General features: G+C 43.0%; 1 protein-coding gene across 1 annotated transcript; it reads left to right on the plus strand.

Moving 5' to 3' along the window:
- The first annotated feature begins 392 nt into the window (after nucleotides 1–392).
- Nucleotides 393–5,493, plus strand: PIM3 (Pim-3 proto-oncogene, serine/threonine kinase). Its single transcript, XM_014868933.2, has 6 exons — nucleotides 393–1,020; nucleotides 1,343–1,452; nucleotides 1,598–1,648; nucleotides 1,941–2,304; nucleotides 3,574–3,750; nucleotides 3,904–5,493. Exons 1-6 carry the CDS (start codon nucleotides 939–941, stop codon nucleotides 4,086–4,088), a joined length of 969 nt encoding a protein of 322 aa, XP_014724419.1. The 5' UTR covers nucleotides 393–938; the 3' UTR covers nucleotides 4,089–5,493.
- The last annotated feature ends 9,510 nt before the right edge of the window (nucleotides 5,494–15,003 follow it).

The raw sequence follows: 15,003 nt of genomic DNA on the forward strand, positions 1-15,003 counted from the left end.
GCCGCGGCATTCCCGCCCTGCCGCCGCCTGGCCGCGCGCCGCCGCATGCAAATGAGGGCTCTCCTCATTGGGCCGCACCGGGAGCCCTTTGAAAGAGCGCCCGGCGATTGGCCGTGCGGCAGCGTTAACGCACACGGGAGAATCTCTCCCCCGCCTTTTTTTTTTTTTTTTTTTTGGCCGCTAATGTGTGATGCGTTCCTCTCAGACGGTGTGTAACTCTGCGCGCCGGTTACTACAGAACAAGTAGTTCCCAGCCCCCCGCCCTCCCTGTGCCCACCCGTGCGGTGGGGCGGGACAGGGCACTGCAGTCGCGGCCACCGCCCCTCGGGGGCTCCGGCGCAGAGGGGAGGGGGCGGTGGGGACGGCGGGAGAGGTGTTCCCCCCTCCCCCGCGGAGGGATATTCTCGGCGCTCTCGCCGCACTCTGCCCGCACCAAAATATTGGGAGTTAAGAGGCGGCTCGGCGGCGCCGCCGGCTCAGAAGCGCGCGGGCAGCTCGGCGGCGGCGCGGTCTGTCCTCCGCCCGCCACGGCTCCACTGCGGCGCCCAGCCCGCTCCTGCCACCGCGGCCCCCGCAGGGGCGGGCTCCACGCGCGGATTCGAAGCCCCCGGACTCGTGTGCCTCCGCGGAGGGCTATAGTTCTGCCTGCGCCCCGAGCGGCTTTTGCCGGGTGGAAGAAGGAACGCGGGAGCGGCGCGTTCGCTGACTGCGTTTCTCTGGAGGACTTTGCGTGACCTACACTTGGACTGCTGCCGGCGGGGACGGACCCCCAAGGACTCCGTGGGTTACCGCTCCTGGCCGAAAAAGGAGCCGAGCAGAAGCTTTCGGCGGCCCGCCGCCCTCCGCTGGCTCCGGAGAGAGGAGAGCCGCGCCGAGCTGAGAGGACGCCGGCGGAGCTGCCGCGGGAAACTAACTCGGCGTTTTCTCCTCCTCGGAAGATGTTGCTCTCCAAGTTCGGCTCGCTGGCGCATATCTGCAGCCCCAGCATGGACCACTTGCCGGTGAAGATCCTCCAGCCAGGTACGGGGCTGGGGTGTCCCCTGCCAGCGCCGCGCCGGAGGGCGCGGACCGGCCCTGCGTTACTGGGATGTCGGGCTCGGCGTCTCGCAGCTCCTGGAGCTGCATATATTTTCTTCTTTCTTTTTTTCTTTTTAATTGAAGAAGATAATTTTTTTTTAAATAAGCCTGGGTCGGAATCAGGGCAGAGCACACAGTATGGGCAGAGCGTTTGCGGGCTTGTTTTTTTACATTATTATCATTTTTACTATTATGATTATTATTACTATTCGGGCGCAGCGCGGCTGCGGACACTAACGTGGGTTATTCCCTCTTGTTTACGCAGTGAAAGTGGAGAAGGAGCCGTTTGATAAAGTCTACCAAGTGGGCTCCGTGCTGGGCAGCGGGGGCTTCGGCACCGTGTACGCGGGGAGCAGGATCGCCGACGGGCTGCCGGTGAGGCGCGGGGCTCCCGGGCGGGGGCGGCGGGCGGGAGCGTGGCGCGGGAAGCGGCGGGCGCGGCCGGCCCGGCCCTCGGCGGCGGGGCGCAGGCTGAGCCCGCCCCGCCGCTCACGGCGCCTCTGTTCTCCGCGCTCCGCAGGTCGCCGTGAAGCATGTGGTGAAGGAGCGGGTGACCGAGTGGGGCACGATTGTAAGTATCCAGAGGGGTTCCGGGGGTGCCGCGGGGATCCGCCGCGGCGGGGCCATTGTGTGGGCGGCGGGGCCCGCCCCGCTGGCGCGGCCTCTGCGTCGGGAGGGAATTTGGCGGGGGTTCGCCGCCGCAGCGCCGCGCCCGCCCCTCGGACTGCGGCAGCGGCAGAGGGGGCCCGCCGGCCGCGCCCTCCTCCCCGCCCTGCACGCCCTCCCCGCCTCCCTCCCCTCAGCGAGGGGGTGCCCCGGGCCGCGCCACCCCCCCGCTGACCCGCGCCCATTTTTCTGCCCAGGGCGGCATCATGGTGCCCCTGGAGATCGTCCTTCTCAAGAAGGTGGGCTCCGGCTTCAGAGGGGTCATCAAGCTGCTGGACTGGTACGAGCGGCCCGACGGGTACCTGATCATCATGGAACGGCCCGAGCTGGTGAAGGACCTGTTCGACTTCATCACGGAGAAGGGTGCCCTGGACGAGGAGACGGCCCGCGGGTTCTTCCGGCAGGTGCTGGAGGCGGTGCGCCACTGCTACGGCTGCGGCGTGGTGCACCGGGACATCAAGGATGAGAACCTGCTGGTTGACCTCCGCACAGGCGAGCTGAAGCTCATTGATTTTGGCTCGGGGGCCCTCCTCAAGGACACAGTCTATACCGATTTCGACGGTACGTGCCCCCCACCCTTCCCGTGCACCTCCCGGGGTGATGCCCTTCCTAGAGCTGCCACTTAGCCCCTTTCCAGTGAGCAGTCACAGCAAGCAGAGCCACTGATGTGGGGGTTCATATCAGGTCTATCGGTAATGGAAACCTGTGGACCCGAAGCCACTTAGGGGTGTTCAGTTGCGTAGGAAAGAAGCGATTCCAGGCAGTGACGCAGCAGTTTATGTTTCCCTGTCTTGGAAAAAGCGGGGTTTTTTTCCTAGAGGGCGATCTGTTTACATGGAGGTTTTGCCAGTGTCGGATGTTTCCATGTGTGGATATGCCGTTTTTATATGCAGTGTTTTTTTTTAACTCGGAGTGGTACCTCCCCCGCTCCCATTCTGCCAGTGTCCTGAAAATCCCGCATTGCAGATTTTAAAGCGATCGGGACAAATGCACTCCCTCGTAATGACTTGCTACAGCGGCTGGGGTCGATGCTTTAGAGGTGGAAAAGCTGGAACATAAGCCAGCATGTGACCAGAGGGAGCATTTCCCCCAGTCCTTGGAGTGTGACTGATGTAACACCGGGGTCTCGCTCCCCCGCCCCCAGCTGCCGCACTCACATCTGTTTGTTGTGAAACCCGAAGCCCTGCCGCACGTGACCCTCGGCATCACGAATTCCCCGTTTTGTTTGGTATCCAAGGAGCTCTCGGACACTGGAGGGAGGGGAAGGGGGGGCGAGTTGAGAAAAGCTGCCGCATGGAAGCCCTGGGGGGAGGCCTTAAAAACATAGAAATTGTAAGCAGCCCTGTTTTGTTTACTGCCCTGTGGAATTGGATAAAGCAGATTAGCCCCGTGTAATGCGGGCAGACCTGAGTTTCACCTTCTTGTCGCACTCTCCTCCTCCCTGCCAGCCCCCTTTGTCCTTTTGTGTCTATTTTTGGTGTGATGCTGCAGACGCCACGTGGTCAGTGAAAGGGAGCTTGCTTCAGTAAACAGTCAGCTGATGGGGCTGTGTTATTCCTTGCAACAAAATAGAACAACCGGATGGGCCAAGTCTGTTGATGGTGTAACCCTGCAGATGACCTGAAATTACACTGCTAGTGGCTTTGGCTTGTGAAAAATTTAAAGCTGTTTAGTTTTCTGGGTTTGTTTTTTTGTTTGGGTATTTTTTTTTTTATTCATAAATGTCAAGTTTTTGGATTTAATTTAACTCTTCCAGAAGGAGCTGAAAAATGGGGAAATACTTTAAACCTTTACTCTAATTGTGATTTTTTTTTTTTTTCCTGCTTTCAGGAACAAGAGTATACAGCCCTCCAGAGTGGATCAGATACCACAGATACCATGGACGGTCAGCAACAGTATGGTCTCTGGGAGTTCTGCTGTATGACATGGTTTGTGGAGACATCCCTTTTGAGCAAGATGAAGAAATATTGAGGGGACGATTATACTTCAGGAGAAGAATTTCACCTGGTAAGTTCTCTAGAAGTCACATGGATTTTTCTGGTTTTGGGGCTTTTTTTAATACTCCTGTACATGGGAGCTTGTGTAGGTGGATTTTTGTTACTGAGAATTGTCTTTTTTCATATTTTTTTAGTCTAATACGGCTTTCTTTTTTCGTTACAGAATGTCAACAGCTGATCAAATGGTGCCTTTCACTGAGGCCTTCAGACAGACCAACACTTGAGCAGATTTTTGACCATCAATGGATGCACAAATCTGAAGTAGTGAAGTCTGAGGACTGTGACATAAGGCTACGGACCCTTGATACTGATGTATCTAGCACAAGTTCAAGTAATGAGAGTCTGTGAATTACTAAGGACCTCGCACTGGGAGGGGGAGCTCCAAGCAGAAAGACCACAGTGCTGCTGCCAATACATAGAAGGGGCTAGAAAAATGCATTCATTATTCTGTAGTTGAATCTTTGTCTGAGGGACTTGATTTTGTTTTCCCCCTTTGCTGGTTTCTGCTTTGGAATGAGAGATTTCCTTTGGAAACGCTGATGTTTAGGAGTTGCAGGCCAGTACTTAGTCAAAGACTGACCTTATTAAGAAAGCAGTGACCTCTTGAATACATGGTAAACTTTTTTGCTCTCATAGAGCCTGGACTAGATTTTATTTGCTTTTGAGTGCCTTTTTGAAAGCTGCTTCAGTGGGACTTTCTTTTTTGAGCTGTCTATGTCCAAAGAAGATCCAGTTCATTATAGGAATTTGCTCCCTTTAGACTCAGTACTGGAGGAAGCAGCTCCTATGATGCATTGGAGAACCTGTTCGGTGATTGAATGAAGTAGTCCCATCCACTGGTGATGGAATACTTGAACACAGACATTTCACTCCTGCCCCCCTGCCCTTTACAGATCCAACCCACCTCTGCTGCTCAAAATATTTCCTATAGCCTGCACAGAAATATGAACAGGTATATCGGCTTCTTTATCAGAAACATTTATTCATGTTTCCTTTTATCATCTCTACCATTGGGCATGAGAAGCCCCTTTCTCAACTCCCCCCAGCCTTTTGTCACCCTGCGAGTCTTAAAGTATGTATGGGCATGTTGAATGCACAATCAATGCAATATTCAAGGACTTCTATTTTTTTTTTCCATACCTGTATAATGTGTTTGTGTAAACTTGGTTTTTCCCGTGTACTATACAGTTATTTATTGTTTGGATTTTAGAAGACCTCCCACAGTTTTCAACTGTGGCTATTTATTCGGTTAATTTATTTGGTTAGAGTTATTCAACACTGTGCTTTCCCCTCCTTCTCCCCATGGGAATTCTAGTGGTTTGCCCATGGCACTTTTTTTTCTGCATTCCTGTCAACTTTTGGTTACAAAAAAATAAAAAAAAAAATTTCTGACCTTACCAGTTTTTTGTTGAAAGATGGGAAATTGTTGTACAAAGTCTAATTTAAGGGAAATAGAATGACTTTTTAAAGTTAGTCAGTATGCCTTTTGTCTGGTATTACTGTACCAGAAGTGTAAAGTAATGCTGTTTGGAAGGGTTTTAAATTATTGACATTGTACAGTCTCCGTGCATTGGCTCTGGAAGGTAGAGTGGCAGAGTCATAAACCTTAATTTATTTTAATAGCTGTGTTTCTGTGATCTGGTTGCATTTATGCAGCTTGGATTTGGATTTTTTTCTTCTGTTTAACGGTGTGAAATGTATGGAGATCATATTTTTTATACAGGTATTTCAATTAAACTTTTTGTATATAACAGTTCTGTGTTTGTACTTACTTTTATCTTCACTGTTACTTGTGATGAGCTGGGGAACACACTATGTTACCTCTCAAGCCTTGTTAAAGGCCTGCAGCAGCTGAGGCAGAGTTAGGAGATGGTCTATGCCATTAAGCAGTGACCATTTTGAAAAAATTAAGCAATCCCTCACTTGAGCTCTATCTACTCCTCAATCACTGCGTTTGATGTTGGACTGGGGAAGGAGTACAATACAACAGCACTAATGGCCTACATAAAAAGGAATTGGCCCTCTAATTGTGGGACTTTTACCTCTGTAAACACTGAATATCAGTGTACTTGTCCTTAAGTGTTACAAGGAAGGAATTCTGTAGCTGCTGGTGGTTACTGTTTTCACAGTTGATATGTTTGCTTTCCATTACGTTCAGTTTCCTTCTTCCCACTTACACCTTCCTTCTGGGGCCGGGTGAGGACTTCTGTGCCCTTATCGGAAAGGGCACATTCTTGGAGATCAAGGGTGACTGTTCTCCTTCCACTTCCTTAGATTATCAAAGACTGGTGTGTCTGTCACTTGACAGAGTATGATATAGGGGAGCATGTGCCATTCTCACCTGCAGAAAAGGAGAAGAGAAATATCCTCAGCATTCATCTTCACACGTTGGGAGTCAAGTCCTGCGGATTTCATCCTCATTTCTCTGTAGCCAGAGACTGACCTGACTTGGTCTTGTTGTGGGGGTGGTAGTGATTACAAGGTTTAACTACTGCAGAGGGATCTACGAGGTATATTTAAGGATGTGTTCAGTTATTAAAGGTGCTTTGTAGTTGTCACAGTAAAGGGCTAGGCTTAGAATCTCGGTTTTATATTATTTCCTTTTCTGGGGATCTTTCTGCCAGCTCATCTGCTATTATTTTGGTTCCCTGTGGGTAATATCTTGCTGGCATCACATCAAGCTCCTGATGCTAACTAGTTTAGACTCAAAATGCCACTGAATAGCAGGAGGTAAATCTGTAGAAAAAAGACCATTTTTGGTCTACGCACTTTTCTGATGACAGGGAAGGTATTGTAGCCTTTTCTTTGCTGTAAAAAGGAGCTCAAATTACTCTTAATGGGGGGAAAAAGCTCTAACCACACTTGTCCATCAATTTGTTTTCTATGTTTTCTGATTTTGTTCCATTTTTATTTTAGACTGGTTTCCCCAGTTTTTAATGAAAATCTCTATATATGCTAAACCTAGTCCCTGAAAAACTCAGTCCGTTCTTGTTGGAACTCTATTCACAGAAATAAAAGGTTCTACAATTAAGATTGCTTAGAAAAATTACAGTGTCCCATGAGAACACTTAAAAGTGACTAGAGTTTTGCTTTGGAACGAGAAATTCCTTTTGCTTAAGAAGGGAGGATTCAGGTATGCTACAAGAGAGATGATCCCAGCACCCAGTGCACTTCTTTAGGGAAACGTTTCTAACCACAAGAGGTCCCTGGAGAAATTCCAGTAGCTGACAGTAATTAACATCTTCCACTCCAGTGGCTTCACATGTTCACAGCTGTTCAGAGGGATGGCAGCAGGGCTGTATGGGTGAGCTTCAAAGGGCTGCCAGAAAAGCAATTCTAAAAACACATTTGTAAAGCTATTGTTGATTGCTGAGCTAGGGACTTTAAACGTTTCCACAAGAGCTGATGTTACTTTCCTTAGCTTCACTGAGAATCAGTGTCGAAATGCCCTGGTTTGAAACATAAAAACTAGGTTTTCACCTTTTGCTACTGAGGCAAAATGCATTAAAAGGATAAAGGTCAAAAGGACACGGGCGCGAGTGCTGACTCCCCTCTGGGATTAGCTCAACATAAAAGGTGCACTTTCAGTGCTGCACAGGCAGCTTTGGTTGTGAAACTCCCCTGCACACTAATAGAAGCCATGTGGCTGAAACACCGTATACCGAAAGTAATGATTTGTAAAAATAGCTTTTCATTACAGTTGAAAGTTGGAAAATGATGTGTTAATATAGTTCCATTAGCTGAGTGTTTCTGCCAAAATGAGAAGTCAGTGACAGCTCTTGGTTTCTCCTGTGCTTCTATCTGGTATTAATATCATTAAATGTTGTTTCTCTGGGATCCTCTTCTTCATATTCTCTCCCCACTAGGTTGGTTTTCAACAGCACAAAGCTTGAAAATTAAAATTCAGCAGGTCGTTCAAAACACTATCGTTTAAATCAGAGCCGGTTTTAACCTTGAAAAATTGATTTAGCAATACTCATGAACGTATGTATGTTGCTGGCTTCATAATATTTTCATAATATTTCATTATTTTAAATATGTTCTAATACTTAAATATCTTTAATAATGTAGTGTTTTGTGTAATTCATATCCCTAGTAAAGCTCGTTTCCCTGAGGGCATAAGCATACACCCGCTTCTTTTTTTTTTTTCTCTTTTTGTTAACTGAGCTTATATTTACTGAAGCAGCTGAACAAGAGCCCTTTGAAAATAACTATTGAAGGATCTTAGCAAGATTGACTAGGGTGTGTTCCCACCAAACACTTGTGGTTCTGTCTCAGTGGTTTAGTGACCTCTGTTGGTGAAATTAAAGTACATGTTCCAAAAATAATGATGCATAAATTGGGGAGATTTTAAAGCACTGCTGGCTGGTATTTTTAGATATGAGTGAACATGGCTGATACTTAATTATCCCATAATGCTTGAAGGGATATTTCACTAAAATTGAAAAAAATTCAATTACTACAAATGCAAAAATAACTTCTCAATAAAAATGGCAGAGGAGAGTATGTATTCAAAACATTGTCAAATCTTCATCTGATGTTACAGTGTTAACTTGCCTAGTGTGCCCCCAGTCACCTACACCACTCTTGGCATGAGCGTTTATGACCACATTAGCCCTCATTCTTCCGCTTCATTTCAGTGACCATGAGAAGCACTTGTCTTCTGGCATGCAGATGGGCAATAATTCTCAGTGGTGTACCTAGACAACAGAATGTTGTGGCCCTATCAGCCATTATTAGTGGATTTTTTTCTACTAACAGCAGTGATTCTACAATTAGTAGCAGAAGTCAAGATGGAGGTGTTTTAGTTTCATTGCAATGCAGTTTTTGATACTGTCTCAAAATATTCTCTGCTTGCAAGTTTGCAATTACTTCCTTTCATGGTTATCAGTAACTTAAAAATTTAATATGTTTTTTCCTACAGCTTTCTTTCAGGTAGCTGATTTAACAGAGACATATTAAGGTTTGGTTATATTGCAGAACTGCTGAACAAAGTGATAAGGAGGCCACAAATCCATGCAACTAAAAATGAATTTAAATCTGTATAAGACAGGATTCCTAATTATTTTCAGAGAAAGTTTGTCTCATAACAGGTGAGTTCATGTTATCACTAAAAAATGTGTCCACATAGACATACCAGCTCTTTTTTTGATGGAGGGAAGTGACTAAACGCCAGAACTGTGGTGTAACTCAAGGCAAAATGAGGAGCAGAAACATACATCCATTGAATTCTTGCAGACATTTTCTTAGCTTGCAATTCCATCCCTTTTCTTCCAATAAATTTAAAAGGTATTCAATCCTTGCGTCCTTTACTGCTCATGATTATTATTTGTAATACAGCCTGGCACACTCAAGTTTTAAGAAACATCAAGTGGTTTGCAATACTCTGAATAAATCAGCATGCTTATATCTCAGATGCTAGGATTTCCTTTTCTTTAAAATGCTATGAAGGAAATTACTTGCCTACGGAAACATTCTGCTTACACAATAATATAAATTCAATATAGGTCTCAGATTAGCTGTGTTTAAGCTCTAATTAATATGGTCTTAGTAAGAACGTTATCTATTATAGCTAATACTGTGCTAATTGACTACACAAACCATTATGTAAAAAGCTGTTTATACTAGCCCACTAAGAGAATTAGTGAGATGCATACTTTGACTTGCACTGTTTCTCAGGTAAGTCTGTGTTAAACATCAAAATTAGAATTAAGTCATAATCAGAAAAGTAACTTGTGGATCAATATGATTCTTTGTTTACTATTATTGACTCAGCAGTCACTTTAAGTCTCCATTTAGGAGTACAGAAAGATTACAGAAAATTATAGTGAAAACTGAATTATTTTGGTATTTTTGCTCTATTATGAACAGAATCCTTAAGCAAATGTTTTATTATTTTGTGGATGATTGTCTGTGTTATAGCTAGGTGGAATTTTTTTTGTCCGCATGTTGGTGCTACTGATAACAATGCTCTTTTGTAGAAACAAAAAAAGTTTTGCTTGAGAAACTTACTGTGGTAATTATGGATGGACTGGTTTCAGGGTTGAAGTTTCTCCCCTTTTCTGCTTTCTTTCTTTTAGGACAGAAAAATATAACCATCAACTATCAGTCTATTTGAATCAAAATATATAAATATGCTAACAAGCACATGTTATAAAAGATTGGAGTGGTGATTCCCATTAATTCATTTCTTTTACAGAAGTTTCCAAGCCTAATAGAGTCATGAAAGGGAACAGTCTCTTTCAAGATCATCCTAAGGAAAGATGTCCATAACCTGTGGGAAAATACTCCTGTGTTCAGACTCCATGCAAAGATTTTGGGGTGGAGAGAGGGGAGAAGAGGAGGGTAGTTTGTTTGTTTGTATGTTTATAATGTCTAAGTAATAACAAAAGCCTTAAAAGATATACATCAGCATAGAAAAATGTGAAAGATCACTGCTTTGCAGAGGGAAATTTGTCTATTTTCTGGGCAGACATAAACAGATAAAAAACTTAATCCACAGGAAGGCAGATTAAGTTGTGGTAAGGAAGAGTTTTATATCTGTAAGGCTAGCTGAACACCAGAGTAAACAAACTGTGGAGTATAGTAAATAATTATTTTTAGAAACAAGCATTTTTCATAAATCATCTAGAAGTTACAGCTATTTTAAAACTACTTTGAATTTCATCAGCCTAATGATCTTGAATTACAAAGAAAGATTTCAGTCACAACATGCATCTGCTTCTTGAACCAATATAAAATATACTGATAGTGCTGGTTTTGCCAGTAGCAAAACCAAAACTTTTTAATGCAGATTTGACCTAATCAATAGAACTGGTGATAGATTTTCTCATGATGGTGAGGCTATGAGGCTACTGACCTTTTCGCATCAGCTAAATTGTTCCTCCTACTATCCCTTCCTTTTGCTGGTGCACTAAGATCAATAAACTGATCTCTCTGATAGCAACCCAGCATAAGTGAGGGAATATGCACAACCGCTTGGTCCTGGGATGTGATGGAAGAGAGATGATACTACTGAAGAAAGGATATGTGTAATAACGGAATTTCCTCTAGTTGGTACCATCAAGCTTACCCTCTAGTTTCTATTTGATAAATTCTGCAACAAGGAATTTGTAAGGAATATGACAAATCTTGATATTTTTAACCTGACATGGAAATTATTTTACTTTTCTTCAAATCAGGTGCTGAGCATTTGCTGCAAGGTATACAGTACCTCAAGTATTGATGAAGTGAAAGAACTAAGGTCATTCAGAATCCTACACAAGTCAAAACTTAATTCACGACTATATTTATATATCTCAACAGTATGCCCTACTTTTTAACCAGCTTCACAGGTACATTTGCAAAAGAGAAAATACGTTAAACATTTCAGAACTGTTAATCAATGACAATGCTTTACAGCTATCCATGAAGAAAAGACAAGTTGCAGTGAGAAAAAGTAATGCAAATGAGTTATCATAATTGCATTTATTGTTTTATCTCAAACTCTGTGATTTTCCTATTTCTCTGTAATTTTGGGTCTCTTCAGCAGGCATGAACTCCATTGTCCTCTCAAGGATATTTTTACCAATACTCACAGTTTAATGTGTAGGATTCCAATATACTTAGAGGAAAACTTCAGCAACTGATCTTGAAAATCTTGGTCAGCCCCTATGTAAACCATGAATTTTGAGTGCATTTTAAATATACATTATTCTCAGTTTAGTGCTTGTTGTGGTGATGCACTCAAGTAGCTGTAATAGCTGAGGATCACCATTTCCCTGACAGCTCCTAGCCAAAATACTCTTGGTGGTGTAGGACCCAGTTCTGCTTTTTGTCCAAAAATTCCAATCATTTCAAGGGAGATTTTGTCTGTGTGATGACTACAGAGCTATCCTTTAACTTGTGGCAAAAGAATGTCTGCCCTAGAGAGAAAATAAATAAGAAAGCCTGAAGCTGCAAAGAAAACCTCTCCTGCAATGCTGAAAAACAGTAGAAAAAGAAGAAAGAAGCCCTTCTGTCTTTCAGAAGTCACAGCTGCACCTCTCTGTAAGACAACAAATTATTTGGAAAGCAAGGGCATGGTAACTTGAAAGAAAAGTAGAGCATAAATATTATCTCATAACCTGAGTCCTTGGTGGCATTTTTGTTAACACCACAAAGAGAAGTTACTCACCCCTGAGATTAGCTCAGTTGGTTAGAACGTGGCAACAACATCAGGTCTTTTTCCACATGTAACTACTTGTTGGTGGGAAAAGAAAGGGTTCACAACAATTCTGGTCATAATTTGTACCTCTCTTTTCCTCTGCTAAACAGATTTTCTATGTCACAAACTAACGGCACGATCCAACTCCTTTTATGGACTGTGACAAACTCCTACTGATACAGGTGATGAGGGGAACATGTGTGAGTCACAGTTTCAGAACAAATAATACATACTTTCATAGTCTTTACTAAGTTACATTCTTACTATTTAATATTATTTTAAAACTAATGTCATCATGGCAAAAACTTCACTGGTGCCAATGGTTCTTTTCACCCAGATAGTTTTCACAGTCCTTTAGAGACTTCAGTCACTGATTATGAATCCACATATATGATAGCAACTTTTGTCTACATCTTACTGCTATCTTATAGTATAAGTTTCTTAATTCCAGAACAAAGTAATATAGTTGACAACACTGACTATTTAGCCAAGTTATTAACAGACCTGAAATTATTTGCGCTTTCTGACCAATTTTTTGGTTTTCTTGGAAAATGTTGAATTTCTTTAATGGAAATTTCTAATGACACAAGTTCATATATATGACAATATATATATGCAATATTTCAAACTCCTACAGTAGGTCTTCTCTAATGAAAAGATTAGTTCAGCTGAAGCTCACTGACAACTAAGCACCACAAATGGTGGCCATCAAGGCAATTTTTAAAAGTCATAAAGAATCCCTGGACGAACATAAGATTGTCAGACGTGCACGTGAAATTCTCCCAGGTCTTGCAGGCGGCCAGTACAAAGCTTGCACAGCACTGGTGGCAAACTGGAATGGAAGATACTTCGAATAGCATAGTGACATGGCATCAAATGGCTTGGTGCTGGTTTTCTGCAGGGAAAGATCACCTTGCACAGAGGTTTGTTCTCGAACATTTGGTTGTTCTCAAGTACTGTACTTCTGCACTCCAGCTGTTAAAATTCAAGATAATTGATTGGTAATTGGCTTAGACCTGGAAAAAAATACAAACATTTGTGTTGAAATTAATGTATCTTGACATATCTAGAGTAACATTTACAATGCTGTTAACTGCAATCGACTCAGAAGAGCAAAAACTCCAGAATCACAGACTTCAACTAAAGGATTGTCTAATCAAACTTACTGCAAGTAAATTTTCCCAGGTAAATAGTTGAACCAGCTCCCCTTTGAGAACTATGGATAATAAAAAGTGGTTCATTTTCTCCTTTTTCACTAGTTTTATATAAAGCCTGTGTGAGAACATTTGTCAGAGTACTTGTTACCCCAATTTAGCTGGAATGGTTTCAGTAGGAATAACTGAAACCCTGGTCTGTGGGGGTACATCAGTCCTTACCACAGCCTGATGTCTGTTTCTCATGTAGATTTGCCTTAGAAGGGGATTTGCTTATTTAAAGAGCAATATGGGGTATGAAAGGGTTATGTAAATATATGCTTTGCAACTACATTAGTGACCATTTTAAACAGGTAAATGTCATTTTAAAAATCAAAAAGTGAAGCAAAGTTGCAATGGCATCTTTATCTGAATACAGCTGCTCACTGATTACCTGAAACTATGGAGCAGCGACTTGCAACAGATTTACCCTGCACATGCATTTCACTCTAACCATCTCTAAAACTGGCTGGGGTATGTTGTACAAATTTTGACCACAGTCTGGCCTGCATATGTCACTGTAATTTATACAGTTGGTTACCTTCCACTTTCTCAAGGATATTAACTGGCATGAACCTTCATTTTTTTTCATTTCCAGTAATTAATTCCCTGTAGAGAGTGACTGAAAATACTAAACAAAAGCATTTAATCAGAAATTATTAGAGTTGTCTTGTCAGCCGTCTGTTAATCACCATGCATTTTTTTATAAGGAGTGAAAATTTTTTTAAACCTTATACTTAATTAAAACATATTGTTTCCGTAGCAGATTGGAAAGTATTGTCATCTGCTTAGACTTGCATCCTAAGATTCATTAAGGGTTGGTTTCCTGCAACATACAGGCATTTAGAAATTCATTCTGCTGGGCACTGAATGAGGGTACAAAGGGTAAGGGCTGTAACACAGGCAAGAATTATTTTGCTGAAGGTCTTCCAAACCCCCACCATAATGCAGAATGAGAACATAGTGAAGGAATACTAATGAAATTGAATGAGATTAAAACTAGAAAATTAAGAATAATGAGGAAAAGAAATTGCTTTGCAGATTTTGGGATTCATTGTGGTAGTCTGGTCTTATAAATGACACAGGCACTAGAATTTTGTACAATCATTCCTGCTTGAATCTTCATTACAAAAATTTTTAAAAGTGATTTTTTGTAAGTTTTCCATTTCTGGGACAGTGACTACAGCAGCCTATTGAAAGCTAATGAGACCTGAATGCTCTGGTGTAAGATTCGTCTAAAGATTCAGAAGGAAAAATATGGGAAAATGACCATGACCGATTACTGTTTATTATTCTAGTGATGTGCAAAGACTTGCAAAACATTGCTTGTTTTCAATGGCCTTTTACTACATCAGCATCCTGCTATATCATCATTAGGTAGCAACATGTAAGAGGTGCATATCTTATTACTGTTTTCTGGGAAGAATTTCATATCAGCCTCAAGTTCTTGCCAGAGTGTGGTAGATACTGCTCTATCCATCAAGATGACTGAACTGCAGTCATTTGGCCAAAACTGATATTAAGAGTTGGCTTGTAAGACCAATCTCATCACTATGTCCACTGTTGTGTTTTGTAGAATCTCATTGCTATCAAGCTTGACAAGTTTTCCTCTTTTCCTGCCTGCTCCTTGCCCCAGGGTTCATCTTTAGCTCTCTGGATTTCTTATCTCTTCACTACCCCTCACCATTTTTACACCACACCCTTTAGTTTCACATATCTCTTGACTTTCTTGGTTTCTCTGTCTCTTGCCTCCAACCCTGACATCAGGGATTTGCCAACAGCTTTCATGTCCCAGCTGTATTGCTGCTGTGAAGACTTTAGAGGGATTGCCCTGGGAACATATGGTCAGAGGTAGCAGTAACAAGCACTATACCTCACTGAGAGC

Source organism: Sturnus vulgaris, chromosome 5 (assembly GCF_052056855.1).
Source record: "Sturnus vulgaris isolate bStuVul1 chromosome 5, bStuVul1.hap1, whole genome shotgun sequence".
NCBI lineage: Eukaryota > Metazoa > Chordata > Aves > Passeriformes > Sturnidae > Sturnus > Sturnus vulgaris.